Below are 15,084 nucleotides of genomic sequence, written 5' to 3'. Positions count from 1 at the left end.
CGCTCAACAAAATGTCGAAAATGCGTCTTGGCTGTTCCGGCTGACTGTCGTCCAGTGGGACCAAGTCCATTAAGGTTTTGAGTTAAATACGTTCCCGCCCATTTAACGTTTATAGGTTGGCAAAACAGCCGCCACTAGTCCTGATACAGATTAGCGCCGTCCTCTTTGCGCAAAGATTGATGCCGACATTGCCTAGAAAAGCTCGAGCTCGGCCAATTCTGGATGCACCGGAGTCCAGTGCTCCATTCTATATAAAAGCTCGCAATTCAGGAATTTCGCGGCCGTGATGTTGATCCGCGCGGTTGCATTCGCTGCAGTTTACGAGCTCATAATTAGTGCCCGCTAGCGAGCCGATATCATTTATATAAGTTCGTCAGTAGCATTTTCTGCTGCGTCTATTCCTTCTGTTGCGTAGTTTGTCTCTCAATCTCGGGAAATTTTTGGACACAGGTCCTACGACTTCATTTTGCAATAGTCTTAGACTTGGTCTGAGCAATGGGACCTACATCTCAACCTCGCATCGATGAAAGCGCGGTCCCGGGAACCGTGTTTTTAGTCGACCTGGATGGCTCCCATAATCTACCAAAATCGGAGACGCAAAAGGATATCGTGTTGGTTCCAGCGCCAACTGATGATCCTGAGGACCCTCTGAATTGGGCACCCGCGAGAAAATGGCGCACGATGGCTCTAGTTCATTTGTAAGTTGCAGTCGTTAAACCCGTTGGTCGGAGATAAATGATCTAACGGCTCTAGTTACACATTTATTGTCGGGTGGGCCAGTGCGGGAGTATATTCCATTCTTATCGATATATCCGAGAAAACAGGTCTTACAGTCGCTGATCTCAACAGTGGAACCGGCACGATGCTACTTTTCTTCGGCTGGGGCTGTTTAATATGGCAACCTATTGGTTTGACGTTTGGCCGACGGGGATCGTATGTGCTCAGTTTAGCATTTACTGCAGCTATTTCTGTATGGACTGCGTATTCCACAAGCTACGCGACGTGGGTTGTGCAAAGAGTTCTGCTGGGGTTCGTGGGTGCGCCAATTGAGTGCTTGTGTGAAGTTAGTGTAACAGATATGGTACGGTTTTATATACACGCATATATATTTGATCTCTGAGTCCGGGGGCTTCCTGCTAATATCAGTATCTATAGTATTTCAACCACCAGCGTGGACACCAAATTGGTCTCTATCTCCTCATGCTTACAGCCGGCGCGTATTTAGCTCCTCTAGCCAATGGCTTCATAAATCAGAGCCAGGGTTGGCAATGGGTCATGGTATGGTAGTTTCTCTTTTTTGCCCTTGAAAAGTATATTTGTTAACCCCTGCAGTATTGGTGCGCCATTCTCAGTGCAATTGCATGCGTCCTGTGCTTCTTTTTCATGGAGGAGACAATGTACTATAGGGAAACAACTTTTGAAGCCGCAACCATCGGTGGAAATATTGAATCTGGCAGGAAGGATTCTCTTAACGACAAAAACGAGCAAATTTCATCTAGTGCCGTGGACATCGAAACCACGCATACTCGGCCATACTCCAAGTCTTCGTATTTCAGATCCCTTGCCATGTGGCGGATTATTCCAGATAAGCCCAATGAGTTTTTCAAGATCATGTACAGACCTTTCGTTGTTTCTGCAAAGCTTCCTATTGTTCTGTGGGCTGGTTTGTTCCATGGCGTGGCGGCTTGCGCATTCTCTTCAATGAACGCGACCGCGTCCGTCATCTTATCTGCTCCGCCATATAACTTCAAGAGCTCTATTGTTGGTCTATTTTATATTGCTCCTACTATAGGCTCTGCCATTGGATCATATTGGGCCGGCGACGTGAGCGACCGCATCTGTATCTATCTTGCCAGAAGGAACAACGGATACAGGGAAGCTGAATATCGATTATGGTCAGCTACGGCGCTTTGCATCATACCACCGGCAGGGATGATTTTGTGGGGTGTAGGCGCCAGTCATCAAGTTCACTGGGTGGGCCTCATGTTCGGTATGGGGATGCTGGGCTTCACCCTTAGTACCGCTGGCAGTATCATGATTGGCTACACCATTGACTCCTACAAAGAGATTTCCGGGGAGACTTTGATGTCCCTCAACATTGTTAGATGTACCGTGGCGTTCGGCTATGGCTACGCGGTGACGCCGTGGTTGGAGAGAGCTGGATACCAGAATGGGTTTATTGAGATGGCAGTAATTTGCTTGGTGCTGTTTGGAACGTTTCTAATATTTATTAAGTACGGGAAGTCGCTGCGACGAAATTCCGCAGGCACGTACTGGACATTGGTAGAGTCGGGCATTAGATCCTTGCAAGAAGGCAAGAGCAAAGGGGTGGAGTAAGTTAGACATGACAGTCCATGGTAGTGCATATAGAAATGTATAATACTTTGACTGACATAATGCTCATGCCAGTTGTAGTCTAAGCATGGGTTCTCAGTGATCCGCAACTACCAACTAGTTCATATACGACTAATCATTGGTTGTGACACATGTGCTTGAATAATTTCTTGTGTTACTACTGTATCATCGACGTCAAAATGTGGGTATGCGGCTCATTAGAGTTTCGGAGTGGGAATTAAATCATGTTTAATTCGGTCTTCACCACCAAAAGCAATCGATCCATATGATACTAATGCTAATCCTACAAAAATAGCGTATTTCCAGATGTCGCTTGCATTATCATATCCGATTCTACTACTATCTTGAGAACTACGAAGAAGTCAACAATGCCACTGGCCGCACCGCCCGAACATATGGTTCCAATAGTTGGGTATTCAGACCCCGACCCCTTGGAGGTGGAGGCACGGCAGTCGACCGGTTACGCTAACTCAATGCGCACAAGTAAAAAGGGGGAGAGAGCTTCAAACTTGCTAGTGTTAATGTTTAGATCTTGCCCGTCAACCCTTTTGGCGATTCTTGGTCAGAATTTTTGTCGTAAACTAGCAGACTATGACAGAGCACAATAGCCCGCAATTTGCTCTATTGTCCAACTGTTTAAATCAATCCGCATTCGGAGGTTAGTCACGCAACGTGATGAGCTGTCGCGCGCATGGCGTGGACTAGTCGTCCCCGAATCTATTTCACGAGCCGACATTGGACTGATTCGGACCATTTATCCCCTCACAACTACTTACGCTAGGTCATGCAATCGATACAGACGATGCATTGCAGGTCTGGTCTACCAGGCGATACCAGCTCGGGTCATGCCAGGCTGTAGCGTTCCTGGATGATACCCAAGTCTGACTTCAGCGGGTTGAATACAGTGTAGGACTGCGTGGAGCTCGGCCACTTAGTGAAGCTCGTATTTCTATAGCGCTCGAACTGACGTTGTACAGACTGGGGGTGAAACGACAGCTTTAAAGTGAAGATAGTCTTGGAAGGCGTACAACTGGGCCGTCGTGACAAATGCATCGTATTTGAAGGGACGGCACTACCTATGAACTTTCCTGTTCGTATTCGATCCGAAGTATGTCACAGGGTTAGGAAATAAGATTGTGACAACCGAATATGCATCCGTTTCCGGGAGTAAGTTTAGTGGCGATCGTGAATGTTTGGCAAAGGGGATTGCGGCTGTGGCGCTTGACCTATACAGGAAGCGTGCATTTACTTACCTTGTCTGGAATAGCTGCAAAGCATAATCTCGCCACAGGGCCAAATATCCGTGGTCTCCGGCACCATGTAGATCTGGAGGATCGAAATGCCGCACTTCTGCCATTCTTCGACAGTCGGTCCTATCGCAACATCTTTTCGACGTGAGATGATTGGCAAATTTCTGCCAAACAGAAATGCAAGCCCTTTGGCGGGTCTATTCCCGCAGCCCGTCCTAGTAATGTAGGACAATGCGAAGACAACAAGCTACCGGGACACAAATAAGGTCACAAGTGAAATAACGGGGTCTTGCTCACACTTTCCCTTTTTGTCGTAAGATCCTAAGTGAAGTTGGTCTTGTTTTCACTTTCCTCTTTTGTAGGAATAGGCATCATTAAAGCACAAACTAAACCAAAGCCAGCGCGGACAAGCCGACAGTCACCGAAAGAACGCCACATGAGTGGCATCCAAATGTCTACATTGTGCGTCAAAATGCGCTAATAACTCGGCGGGCCTGGCCATGCCCTGTCACTAGATACGCCACAACAAAGGTGGACAAAAACGTAAGCCAGAAGTAACTGTAACGAATAACGCGCTCTCCCGGCCTTGCGTCTCTTCTGGAGGTTTTAAATTGGGCAACCATTTAATAATACTTGCTCTGGGGAACCCGTGGTTCGGGAGTAGGTATCACAAAGAACAAGCTTCTGATGCTGCGATAGCGACCCGATATGGTGTGCTGCGTAGATAGGGGATAGGGTTTTTGCTATCGTTGGTTGGAGGACCATGCGGTATTCGTGTTCCTGAGGGTTAGGGCCCTCGTATCGCGGGCTAAGCGTTGCCACGGCGTGTAGGAGCTTTCGGGGGTCTCGACCGCCCATTAGAAATGCTGTTCCAGCACTCAACTCACAAACGCACGCTAACACATCCGACCTTAAGTAGCGACCCGCACGTGCCTCCTGCTGATAGGCGGATATTTCGAGCCATGTATAAGCCGTAAGGGGACAAGTCGCAGATAGCTGTTACCTGCAATTTTACGCTACGCTGAGCTCGATCCAGACCACCACCACCCTCCTTGGATCGCGCCGCCATCTCTATTTCTCTCTTTTCTATTTCACTCTCCCCTTCTTCCTTTTTTCTTTCCACCGCAACATCGCCTTACAGACAACAACCATGGCCGAAGCACTCACTGGCCGCGAATTCTCGCGAGTGTTCGTCCCAACATACAATGCCATCATTGGCTTCTTCTTTCTCGTCGCCACCGCGTCCTACTTCTACAAGCTTCATTTCATCATGAAGCCCAAGGCCGGCGAGAAGCGACCACTTCTCGGTGGCGAGACCATCGCTCCTGCCGTCGGCGCGACTCGTGTCTATCGCCAGGTTCGATCTGCTCTTCTTTACCAGGCCCCTGGTCGTTACCTTGAGGCCAATGGCACCATGTTGGTCCTTCTTGGCTACCTCGGCCTTAACGCCTTTTACTGCTTCTATGGAGGTGAGTTTAACTTATAAATTTAAGACTCCAGGTCAATATATTCAATAGTAGAATGACTTTGATCATGAATTCATGATCGGATTTGACTGGGGATAATTTGCAAGCATGTTTGTCTGAGTCATCACGAGCTAACATAGACTCTTTCTAGATGCTACCCAGGATGTGAGCTACATGGGCAACCGATTTGGTTTAGTTTGTGTTGTCAACCTTCCCATCATGTTTTTGCTTGGATCCAAGACTGGTCTTCTTGTCCAGTGGACTGGCTGGTCGCATGAAGGATACAACATTCTCCACCGTCATGCCGGCCGTGTTGTGTGCTTGACTGCTCTCGGCCATATCATTGCTTATTCGTACAATGGTCGTACTCTTCAGGAGCAGCTCATGCGAAGCGCGCAAATTGGTGTTGGCGGTGGTCTTACTGGCCTTGCTTTCACTATTATTCTTGTCACTTCGTTCGCCCCTGCACGTAACAAAATGTACGAGGTCTTCTTGTATGCGCACGTTTGGTTTTTGGTCGCTGGTATTGTGCTCCTTTTCTTCCATTACCCGCGTTGCCGCCCATACTGCGCTGCCGCTTCCGCCATCTGGCTCTGGGACAGAATCAACCGATTCAAGAATGCCCACCATGTCATGGCTACCACGACTGTCTTGTCCGGAAACACCGTTAAGCTTTCGATGAATGTGAAGTCGACCTTCCGTGAGATTCACTGGCAGACTGGCCAGTACGTCTACGTCACCATCAACAAGCTTGCTCCCCTCCAGGCTCACCCCTTCACTATTGCTTCTCCTCCCAACCCTAACACGCTTGAGCTCATCATCCGTGCTCGCTCTGGTTTCTCCAAGTCGCTGTTCTTGGCTGATGAGCAGGAGCACCGTGTTACTTTCCATGGTCCCTATGGCTCCCCACCAAAGTTCGATGGCTTCTCCAAGGTCATTCTTCTTGCCGGTGGCGCTGGTGTTGCCTACAGCTACCCCGAGGCCGTTGAGCTTACCCGTCAGTTCCCTGGCATGGAAGTCGATTTCTTCTGGGTTGTTCCTCAGCGCGATTTCATCAGCTGGGTTGACATGGACCCCAAGCACAACGTTGATTTCAAGGTCTGGGTTACTGCCGAGCAGGGTCGTCCTAACATTGAGCAGTACGTCAAGGATTCCGTTGCTGCTGCTCAAGGCCAGAAGTGTGCTGTTGCCGTCTGCGGACCCGCACCTCTCGTCCGCAACTCGCGTAACGCTTGTGCTTCGCTCCTTTGGCAGGGTGTTGATGTCGAGTTCTTCTCTGAGAACTTCGGCTGGTAAATTGGCATCTTTCAAAATTTTTGCATCGCGGTGTAGTTATGATTGCTTGAGTTGTGTTTTATATTGTATTGTCGGGGTAATATTTTAATTTTTGGAGTTATGTTACATAATGTATCGCCTTTGTGGTAAAGTGGCAATCTCATTGGAGTTCGAATGTAGAAGTGGGAGACATATTATTGAATGGTCTGGGGTTTGGGAATTAATCCTCCCGCTTCATTTTTGGTTCATAGTAGATGGTTAATACCACTAGTGAAACAATTAATGACGTGCTTCATTCTGTATTCGTTCCTTTCATATTCAGGTTAGGTGGTAAATAGATTTTCTTTGTTTTTTTTTGTTTTGCTATGTTACGAGTCTGATATGATGTTATCAGATCCAGGTACGTTCCTTACTTTATTTCATTGAATATGACAGTCGATCTTTCTTGTATTCCTTCATCCTTTGGCCGGTAGTGCTTTTCAATATATTTCATGCATTATATTAAAGTCTTATAATTGTAACGTGAAATCTGGCTTAGCTAATATGTTACCTACCCAATACGTTGCACAAAGAAGATCCCCTCCTTATGGTCTCGTGAGCCGACTGGCAACTGGGGCTGAATACCTTGACGTTGACGATCTAATTCTCCAGATCTAGACACGTCTGGACCATTGATCGCGGCTCCTCCCCGCAGACCGCCTAGACGTGGATCTAGACATGATCCGCGTTATCAACAGTCACTTGTCTGACTGATGGCTGGACTGACCTGTACATCATGCCGATAAGAACCAAAGTTATTGCTTCGGACTGCTTCCGAAAGACGATGTCGGGAGTGGCTGGGTAAGCGGCTTATTGCCGAATCACGGGCGAGATATATGGACTACAATTGGTGGCCCACCGATATAGGCACCAAAACAAAAAGAGAAAGCCGCTGCATTTTCAAAACCTTAACCTTTGGAAACGGCGCACGATTGCAGCGTGGCCAATGAAATGTCATTGAGACGGAAAAGACAGTCAAGAAGCGATTTGGTCTTTATTTGTAAAATGGAGATCCAGACCGTGTCGGCTTGCTTAAGCTATCAGATAGACTAAACGACTTTACAGCCTTTACCATTCTTGATTTGGTACCTGCCACCACTAGTATTTGCTTTTGCTCACGGCCCACATATTCTTTTATGCTTGCGTGATTCACAGCTCGGAAACCAAAAAAATCTCGCAGCCTTTGGAATGCCGCCGATCGATGACAGCAAGACTTACGCTTACGCGAGTCTAGAATCCATGGCGAATCTTGGCCATACTGTGTCACTTTGTATTTTTTACCTGCGTTTCTTTCACCTTTTAGCCGTCGATCCTGCAGGTTAATTATTCAGGTGTGACCCCCTTGCCCCCTTGCTGACAAAAGGGCTCAGCGGCACAATCAGATTAGATTATCCGTATTTTAATGGGTAAGGGTTCTGCTATGGGCTCGGCGTGACTCGGATCAATTATTTCGTGCGACGTGTGAACTCGTTCGTATTCGTTCTGCTCGCTTTCGCATCAGGATTAGCTCCGTGCCAAAGTTAAGCAGTTTACGAATTACGATAGCGAGCTTGTATCATACCAGTTGCATGAGCGTCTCAGCTCCACAATCTGATTGTAAAATTAAGGAGGAACCATCTTTTTTAACACCAGCCAGCTGGCATTTCTGCGGAAAGTAAAAGTAAATTTATTAAGTAAGAATTTAGTAACACAGCCAATTTCCAGCGTCAGCCAATGCTCTACACCAGATGTACCATCTAGTGCGCGAATCGGAAATCGAGGCGCTTATTGCCCTGATCTTTTGTATTCCTGAGATAGTTATCTTTCTCTTCTGGAGTGAGCGCAGCCCACTTGTTATCGCGACTCTTGTTCCGTGCAACGTAATAGAACTTGGTTCCAATATAAATGAAGACGTTCAAGACTGCGATGCCAATTAGAACCGAGTTACCACGGTGGTACAGAGGTCGGTCGTCCTGTCGATAGATATAAGATGCAACGATACCGCCAAGTTGGCAAAACATGTTGTACATTGCCGCCGAAACTGTACGGGTACGGACAGAGTTGGAATTGCGAGATGTCCAGCCGACTTGGATAGCGTGTGTCGACGGATAAGAGAGAAGCAATGTGGTTACAACGTACTTCGCCCAACGGTTGGTGCTTGCGCCAAATACTCGAAGAGGGATCAGTGCTGCGAGAATCCATATTTGAGCGGTGATGCCAGTGTACGCGCGGTCGTTGTAGCGTTGCGAAATATAAGTCACTGTAAGAAGGAAAATCAAGTGGAGAAACTGCTTCGGAAGCACCATGAGCGTAGTCTCGAATGTAGTGAAACCGAGCGACCGCAGCGTAAGGGTAAGGTAGGTATCAACAGGCGACGACGGAATAAAGAACATCAAGCCTATGATGTAGATTGGCCACAAGTCGTAGTCGGTGAGCGACCGCCAGAACATCTGAAAGTCAAGGGACTGTCGATTGTGCATGTCGCCCTTTGACGGATCATCACGGAGTACGCGGTTCACAATAATGGTCTCCTCACGAGGAGTAAACCAACCATCCTTACCACGGAACCAGGACGCAGTTTTCGTAGGTGAAGGAGGCATGAGAAGCCATGATATGATCCCAATGCAAGCTGTGATAGCGCCCTCAACAAGGAAAAGCCAGCGCCATCCTTCTTTTCCCTGTACGCCCCGCATGTGCAGTATTCCAAACCCCATGAACGCGGCAACAATCTCAGAGACCGTAAGAGCAGCCCAGAAGTAGGCAAGACGAACCGGAAGCTCCACACCGGTGTAGAAGTACGACAAGTAGAGACACACATCGGCAATAAAACCACCCTCAAGTGCACCCAGCAGAGCTCGGGTAATGTAGAATGATGCGGTGGAGTTCAACCAGAATTGGCACATGGCAACAACACTCCATGAGAACATCTGGATAGGAATCCAACGATCGGGGCCTAGCTTCTTACTGACAAGTTGCGATGGAAGCTCTGAGACCAAAAAGAAAACCTTGAATATCGTATTGCCGTTGTTGTAGTCTAGTCGTCAGTCAGTATCAGTTTCTTCAGGAAAACAGTCCTCATACTTACGATCTGTTGTTAAATGCAAATCGTCGAGCATGTTGTCGGCCACAGCCTGGGAAATATTGCCTCGATCAAGCTGAAGAGCCATGAACATGACCGCACACCACGACATTATGCGCAAATCTACCTTGCGAACGACAGCCTACTTCTGTTAGTACCAATCATAAGAGATATTGAAACGGAGACATACAATTTCTTCTCTCCAGGTCCATCGAGCTTTTGGGTCCACCCGATGTAAATTCTCGTACGTAGGCAAAGGCTGATACAACCTCGCCTTCTCAGGATCGTCGTACACGGACGGTTGGGTAGCAATCGCATCAAGATCAACTCCTTTGGGACCGTGGAAGTTCCAGAAATAATATTTCTTGGGCTCATGCGCGGCAAGCGGTGGCCAGTCAACCGGAATGTTCAACTTTCCCGCGCGAACTCCATTTTCGTCACATTCAAAGCTAGAAACGGAGGTATGGTCATCGGAGCTGTAGTCGAGGGCCTTGTCGCTCGCGAAACGTATGTCTTTCTCAGCACTTGTTACCGAACTGGTGTCCGCGGCACGATTAAAGCTGTCTCCAGGCATATCTTTCAGTCTGCGAGGTCTATCGAAGTCTATCAAATAGCTGTCGAAGATGCCAATGATCGTGAGTGGTCGTTATGTATGGCGATGGAACCATTATATACCAGGAATAAAGCGACTGCAAGCCGCCGAAAAGTTTTCACAGAGCATCAATACACAGTATTATTTCGTCATCGCGAAAGCCGCGAAACGATTGCGCGAGAGCACCAGACATTTTCCAAAAGCAACTTGGCACGGGCGGTATGTGAGTAGCGGCGATCATCTAGGAGAAAACCAATCATAGCGTGAGAGAGAACAAATTCAGGGCCAAAACTGCAACTCAGGTGTCTCGGGGTTCACATTGTAGTTCTCAGATCCAAGTGCAGTCGATTCATCTGCCAGCCAATCGCTCGGCATCACGTAGTCCTTGGCAAGATTGAGCAATCACGTTCCCTATCTTCATCGGCAAGCTCAAGCTAAAGTTTAGTTCTTATACCCGGTCAGTGGCATTCGCAGTGGCGGGCGAAAGCGACTAGTTACTAAGGTCACCATCGCAGTCACAGGCGGATCTACGTTCCTCAACAAGAACAATACCGCAGTATCATTGAAGAGCGCGTACTATGAAGGAAGTATAGAACATTAGTTGGTGACCCCCTCCAATGTCCATGTCGGTCAATTAAACACATGATTTCTCTGAACTATGGTGCAATTTTCCGCTGCGGCGTCGCGACAGTACCAAGACGTTAAAAGTTGGTCTATGCGCTGGGCATCGCACCTTAATGCCCGCATGACAATTAAGCGTATCCTAGGACTCATCGATTGGCATGCCATCAGTTGCTAACAGGCAAGACGGGTTCGGAATATCCTCGGGTCCATGATAAGCACTGCGCAGGATCGAAGTGCTAATTCAACGTCTTGCCTAACAGAATCTTAAGACTAGCAAATGACGTACGCCAGTATTCAAATCGGATATCAGCTACTTCACCCGAAATAGTGCCTAAAGCGTGATATTACGATGCCGTTAAGGTTTGCAGGTCGATAGGGATGGTGTAATAATGCGAAGCACTCTATGGGATTAAGAGCTATATTGGCAGTGATGAACACTGGTCGCCTGCCAAGCTTCCACCGCCCGGTTTGCCGATTGCGCCACACACGTATCTTTCGACGCAATGCTGTTCGTCAAGCACGTTATTTTGGCCAGCTACGTCTCTTTACACTTGGATGCCTATCAAGGCTGCCCGTTGCAATTCATATGCGCCCCTCGTTCTCCGGATTCGGCCGCTGAACGCGAAGACAGCTGCAATCAGAGACACTGTACTTCGACCATTTCCTGATTCCTCATGTCTGTGAGCTTATTTGTCTTGCCAGGACATTAGATTACGATTTGTGTCGTCCTGCAATGTCTTCGGAATAATTTCTATAGCACGTTGCGTGGAATATTACATCTGCTACAAAAACTGTGATGAGCGTCGCTGCTCGGGTCTTCTGCTTATCTGTCAATTCTATTATCCGTACTCTCCAACGACAGCTGTCTCAGACTTAGCACGCGACAATGGTATCAGCAAGTCCAGTACTGTGTCACCATTGAATCTGACGTTATATGCTCCAATGACTGAGTCTCTTATTCCCCTGTCAAATATGCACGCCGAACCTTAAATTGCGAGTCACCAGAACGTGGATTCAGAAAGGAATGTGCAGCCATTGGTAAAGAGTGAATATATTTAGGATTCAAGTCAAACCTACGCTTAGGTTTCAGTTTAACTATACGATTTCGATCTTGATCTAAGTATGGTTTGTGATGTGAGGTAGGACTTCGGATTGTCAATTCACGCGGTATTATTAGCAAACTGCTGCAGCTGTAGGTGGCAGTCGACCATATTGCGGTAGTCTCTCATAGTCAACCACTCGTACCAGCGGGAGGTTCATCTACCGATATGTTACGAGGCAGGCGATTCTTGATGTTGTTAGACAATTGTCACTTATTCGATCGAACCAGTTGCAGAAATTTTGTGTTCAGACGCCATATTGAGATCCATTGATTGGCCAGTGCGTTATTCTACCACGGACTCGCAACAATCACCAGGCGTTTGTTTACTAGATCGCTGTCGAACAAGCGCCGGGAACCAAATTTTCGGGACGCTTGACGGCGTTTCATGATTCAATTGGACACAGTGCGTAGTGCGTTGAGATGCTGAAGTATCGTATACTTACAGGCAAGTTCTGGGTCTTGTACCAGAAAAGGCTTTGGTTAGGTGTCTATTCGTGTATTCAAAATGTTGAAAAGTAATAACTGTACATAATTGTACCCTGTGATCTTCTATCGCAAACTGAAGTTATTTGTCGTCTGAGATTGCTATGATCAGATACATCGATAAGGGAAGCCTGTCCTCCTGTTGTACGATAACGGTTGAATTAAAGAGACGTAAGTGGCATGAGTAGAGCACTAACCCGTTACGAATTAGTGCGGATTACGGTGGTGCTGTTTAGGAGGCCAGAGTACAATGGGGCGCCACGCGGCCATCATTCATGCTCTTGCAACCCGCAAGAAACACGTAGCAGGTACCCGAGCATTGTAGTCGATTCACAGCTTGTGAGCTTGTACTCTCCGCGCCAGGTACTCGCTACTTCAACGAGGTCGGGGTTACTTCCCCTGCCATATTTCCCACCAATGCTTAGCCATATGTCGTTGCAAGTGCCACCGACGTCTTTTTACGGGTTACGGTACTGAAAGAGTTGCTAGAGATACCATATCCTATTCAATATGTATTCAATCTTGACTAATTGAGCAGTCCCAAATATTCGCCAGATAATTGTGGGATGCTAACACTTACCATGGGAAACGGTTGCTATGATACAAATAGAGGGATTAATTATGGGGAGTTTTGCACCGGAGTGTCCTTTTAGCTTGTGGCCCTCCCGGTTTCTGTCTCGAGACTCTCACACTTCACCATTACCAAGTTCACCGACCGTCGATGCGTCTCCATCGCAGGAGCCCTTGCTCAGATAGTAGTCGGCTATACACTCTCTCGATAATTTAGTTACCAGTAACGGTCGATGGTCCCCTGTGCTTGAGCTCCGCGACCAGAATTCCAAATGCCAAAATGCCAATCACTAGGGGTGTCATCTTCGGCGTCGCTGTCTCCGGGTTCGTCCCTGTGTCCAGTTACATCGAGCACATGGTCGGTGAGCAATGACTCCGTTATCCCGTTTCCAGAGTCTCCTCCATCAATTCCCTCCTATTCGGGATTCAAAGACATCCGACAACAGAACGAATTGAAGGTTAACGTCGCCTTCTCCATCCCTCTCCCAAAATTGTGGCGGCACCGTCGAGCTAAAGCAATCTTTGACCGCGCTCGTACACCGATCCATTATATTTGGCGGATGCCGCACGCCATTGTCTTCCTCGTCATTCCAGCGTTTATATTCCGCCTGGAATTTATGATATTCACGCACAATTCACTCAATCTCTCTGTCTTCGTCGCGTTTATATTTGTCTACCTTCCCGCCAAGTTTGTCATATTCCTCAACCGTTCATTCCTGACGTCAGTCCACGATCTTCCGGAAAAGAGCGTCCTCGGTAAAGTTGGTCAAGCAACTGCTCACACATCAAGGTTCACTGTTAGGAATATAATCGTGATTATTTTTGGCGCCGTATATACCTGCTTAACTTTTTCTTACGGACTGAAATCGCCTTATCCGCGTCACGGCCAAGAGACACAATTTGTGAAGGAACATCTCCATTCCAAAACCGAGGACGCCTATTTCATTGCCGCGAATTTTTACAATAATGATGATATTTTACCTAGTTGGATAGCCGAAGTGGCCAAATTGATTAATGTTCTTGGATCAGACAATGTAAGTCCACGTCGACTACCACTCACTCTGATGCATCATGCTAAAACGTGCCAAGGTCTACGTCTCTCTGGCCGAAAATGATTCCCTAGACAACACGGCATCGCGCCTTCTGCAGTTCACGCGTTACTTGCATCACAAAGGCGTTCCTAATACTCTCAACATAACGTCCGGTCTGAGGCCGTTGCCTTATCACGACCCTTGGGTAGATGCGCAGACACGGATATCATACATGACAACGGTCCGCAATATTGCCCTTGCGCCGCTAGAAGAGGTTTCGTCTACACCGCTCGGGGCTAGGATGAAACATGTTATTTTCTTGAACGATGTCATTCACAGACATACCGATGTTTTGAAGCTGCTCGACGCGGTGCAGAACCAACCGGCCACTGAGCTCGCCCCGGTGGTTATGGCATGTGGATTAGATATGGAGACGGCGACGCTATATGACCAATGGGCTGCACGGGACAAATGTGGCAATGGTATCAACGGAATGTACCCTTTCTTTTCTGCGCCTGAAGATAGAGCAGCTGTGCGAAAAGGTGAATTAGTTGATGTCGGAACGTGCTGGAATGGCGTAGTGGTCATGGACGCTGGTCCGTTTTTGTCACCACCGAGGACATATGGTCCTTTACAGAACCAGCGAGATGACGAAGACAACACTTTAACCACGCCTGCTCAGACTGCGACAAAACTGGTGCGGCCATTACGATTTCCAAATCCGCCGAAATGCGCCATTTCTGAATGCACCTTACTCCCGCTCGCGTTGTTGAATTCGTATATGCTAACCTCTGGTGGCGAGGTGCGGCCGCGAATTGTTATGGATACGTCGGTTATCGTGGCGTACGAGTACAAGTGGTGGTGGTATTACGCGTATTTCCTGCGCACGCCCATCGTGAGTGTCTGGGTAGATCTTGTTGAGCGACCGATCCTACGGCTATGGGAAATTCTTGGGTTCGGATCGCTTTACCAGTGGGAAGAACTTGACGACGGATGCGTGATTGACTCGTGGATTCATTGTCCACATGGAACACAGGAGACGTCGATGAGGATCAAGGTGCTAATGCCTGATATGGATTTAAAGACAATATATGAATACCAACGGAAGAAGGAGAAAAAGGTCGAAGATATTGACGAGCGCATGGCGGAAGATTTGAGGATGGAAGAGCGCAGGATATTGCAGAAAGAGAAGTAGGTCATCGCTCTACATGGTTTGTGGTTTGTAATTTTGGTAGTCAT

At 47.7% G+C, this 15,084-nt stretch overlaps 4 protein-coding genes across 4 annotated transcripts; 3 read left to right on the top strand and 1 right to left on the bottom strand.

The window, feature by feature from the left end:
* Window positions 1-175: 175 nt before the first annotated feature.
* Window positions 176-2,530, top strand: POJ06DRAFT_111090 (MFS general substrate transporter). Its single transcript, XM_056184067.1, has 4 exons — window positions 176-698; window positions 754-1,081; window positions 1,156-1,278; window positions 1,333-2,530. The coding sequence occupies exons 1-4, from the start codon at window positions 496-498 to the stop codon at window positions 2,335-2,337; spliced, it is 1,659 nt and encodes a 552-aa protein (XP_056044202.1). The 5' UTR covers window positions 176-495; the 3' UTR covers window positions 2,338-2,530.
* A 1,908-nt stretch (window positions 2,531-4,438) lies between these two features.
* On the top strand, window positions 4,439-6,853 carry POJ06DRAFT_253600 (FAD-binding domain-containing protein). The gene is made up of 2 exons (XM_056187660.1): window positions 4,439-5,074; window positions 5,223-6,853. Exons 1-2 carry the CDS (start codon window positions 4,756-4,758, stop codon window positions 6,365-6,367), a joined length of 1,464 nt encoding a protein of 487 aa, XP_056044201.1. The 5' UTR covers window positions 4,439-4,755; the 3' UTR covers window positions 6,368-6,853.
* Window positions 6,854-7,691: 838 nt separating this feature from the next.
* Window positions 7,692-10,341, bottom strand: POJ06DRAFT_111041 (major facilitator superfamily domain-containing protein). The gene is made up of 3 exons (XM_056184066.1): window positions 9,634-10,341; window positions 9,450-9,585; window positions 7,692-9,398 (listed from the first exon to the last, which is right to left on the bottom strand). The coding sequence occupies exons 1-3, from the start codon at window positions 10,015-10,017 to the stop codon at window positions 8,122-8,124; spliced, it is 1,797 nt and encodes a 598-aa protein (XP_056044200.1). The 5' UTR covers window positions 10,018-10,341; the 3' UTR covers window positions 7,692-8,121.
* Window positions 10,342-13,086: 2,745 nt separating this feature from the next.
* Window positions 13,087-15,040, top strand: POJ06DRAFT_268328 (cryptococcal mannosyltransferase 1-domain-containing protein; the record flags this gene model as incomplete). Its single annotated transcript, XM_056189302.1, has 2 exons — window positions 13,087-13,848; window positions 13,904-15,040. 2 exons carry the CDS (start codon window positions 13,087-13,089, stop codon window positions 15,038-15,040), a joined length of 1,899 nt encoding a protein of 632 aa, XP_056044199.1.
* Window positions 15,041-15,084: the final 44 nt, after the last annotated feature.

This window comes from Lipomyces tetrasporus (genome assembly GCF_029532465.1).
Source record: "Lipomyces tetrasporus strain NRRL Y-64009 chromosome Unknown POJ06scaffold_5, whole genome shotgun sequence".
NCBI lineage: Eukaryota > Fungi > Ascomycota > Lipomycetes > Lipomycetales > Lipomycetaceae > Lipomyces > Lipomyces tetrasporus.
The sequence above is the reverse complement of the archived record's forward strand: the minus strand, read 5'-3'. Positions and strand labels throughout refer to the sequence as shown.

Excerpts from the sequence above, each read along its gene's own strand:
- POJ06DRAFT_111090 (XM_056184067.1), top strand. The coding sequence starts at position 496 with ATGGGACCTACATCTCAACCTCGCATCGATGAAAGCGCGGTCCCGGGA. Across the intron at positions 1,082-1,155 it reads AAGTTAGTGTAACAGATATG|TATTTCAACCACCAGCGTGG; the intron begins GTACGGTTTTAT and ends CAGTATCTATAG. Across the intron at positions 1,279-1,332 it reads AGGGTTGGCAATGGGTCATG|TATTGGTGCGCCATTCTCAG; the intron begins GTATGGTAGTTT and ends TAACCCCTGCAG.
- POJ06DRAFT_253600 (XM_056187660.1), top strand. The coding sequence starts at position 4,756 with ATGGCCGAAGCACTCACTGGCCGCGAATTCTCGCGAGTGTTCGTCCCA. Across the intron at positions 5,075-5,222 it reads CTTTTACTGCTTCTATGGAG|ATGCTACCCAGGATGTGAGC; the intron begins GTGAGTTTAACT and ends GACTCTTTCTAG.
- POJ06DRAFT_111041 (XM_056184066.1), bottom strand. The coding sequence starts at position 10,017 with ATGCCTGGAGACAGCTTTAATCGTGCCGCGGACACCAGTTCGGTAACA. Across the intron at positions 9,586-9,633 it reads GGACCTGGAGAGAAGAAATT|GCTGTCGTTCGCAAGGTAGA; the intron begins GTATGTCTCCGT and ends TAACAGAAGTAG. Across the intron at positions 9,399-9,449 it reads TTTGCATTTAACAACAGATC|ACTACAACAACGGCAATACG; the intron begins GTAAGTATGAGG and ends ACTGACGACTAG.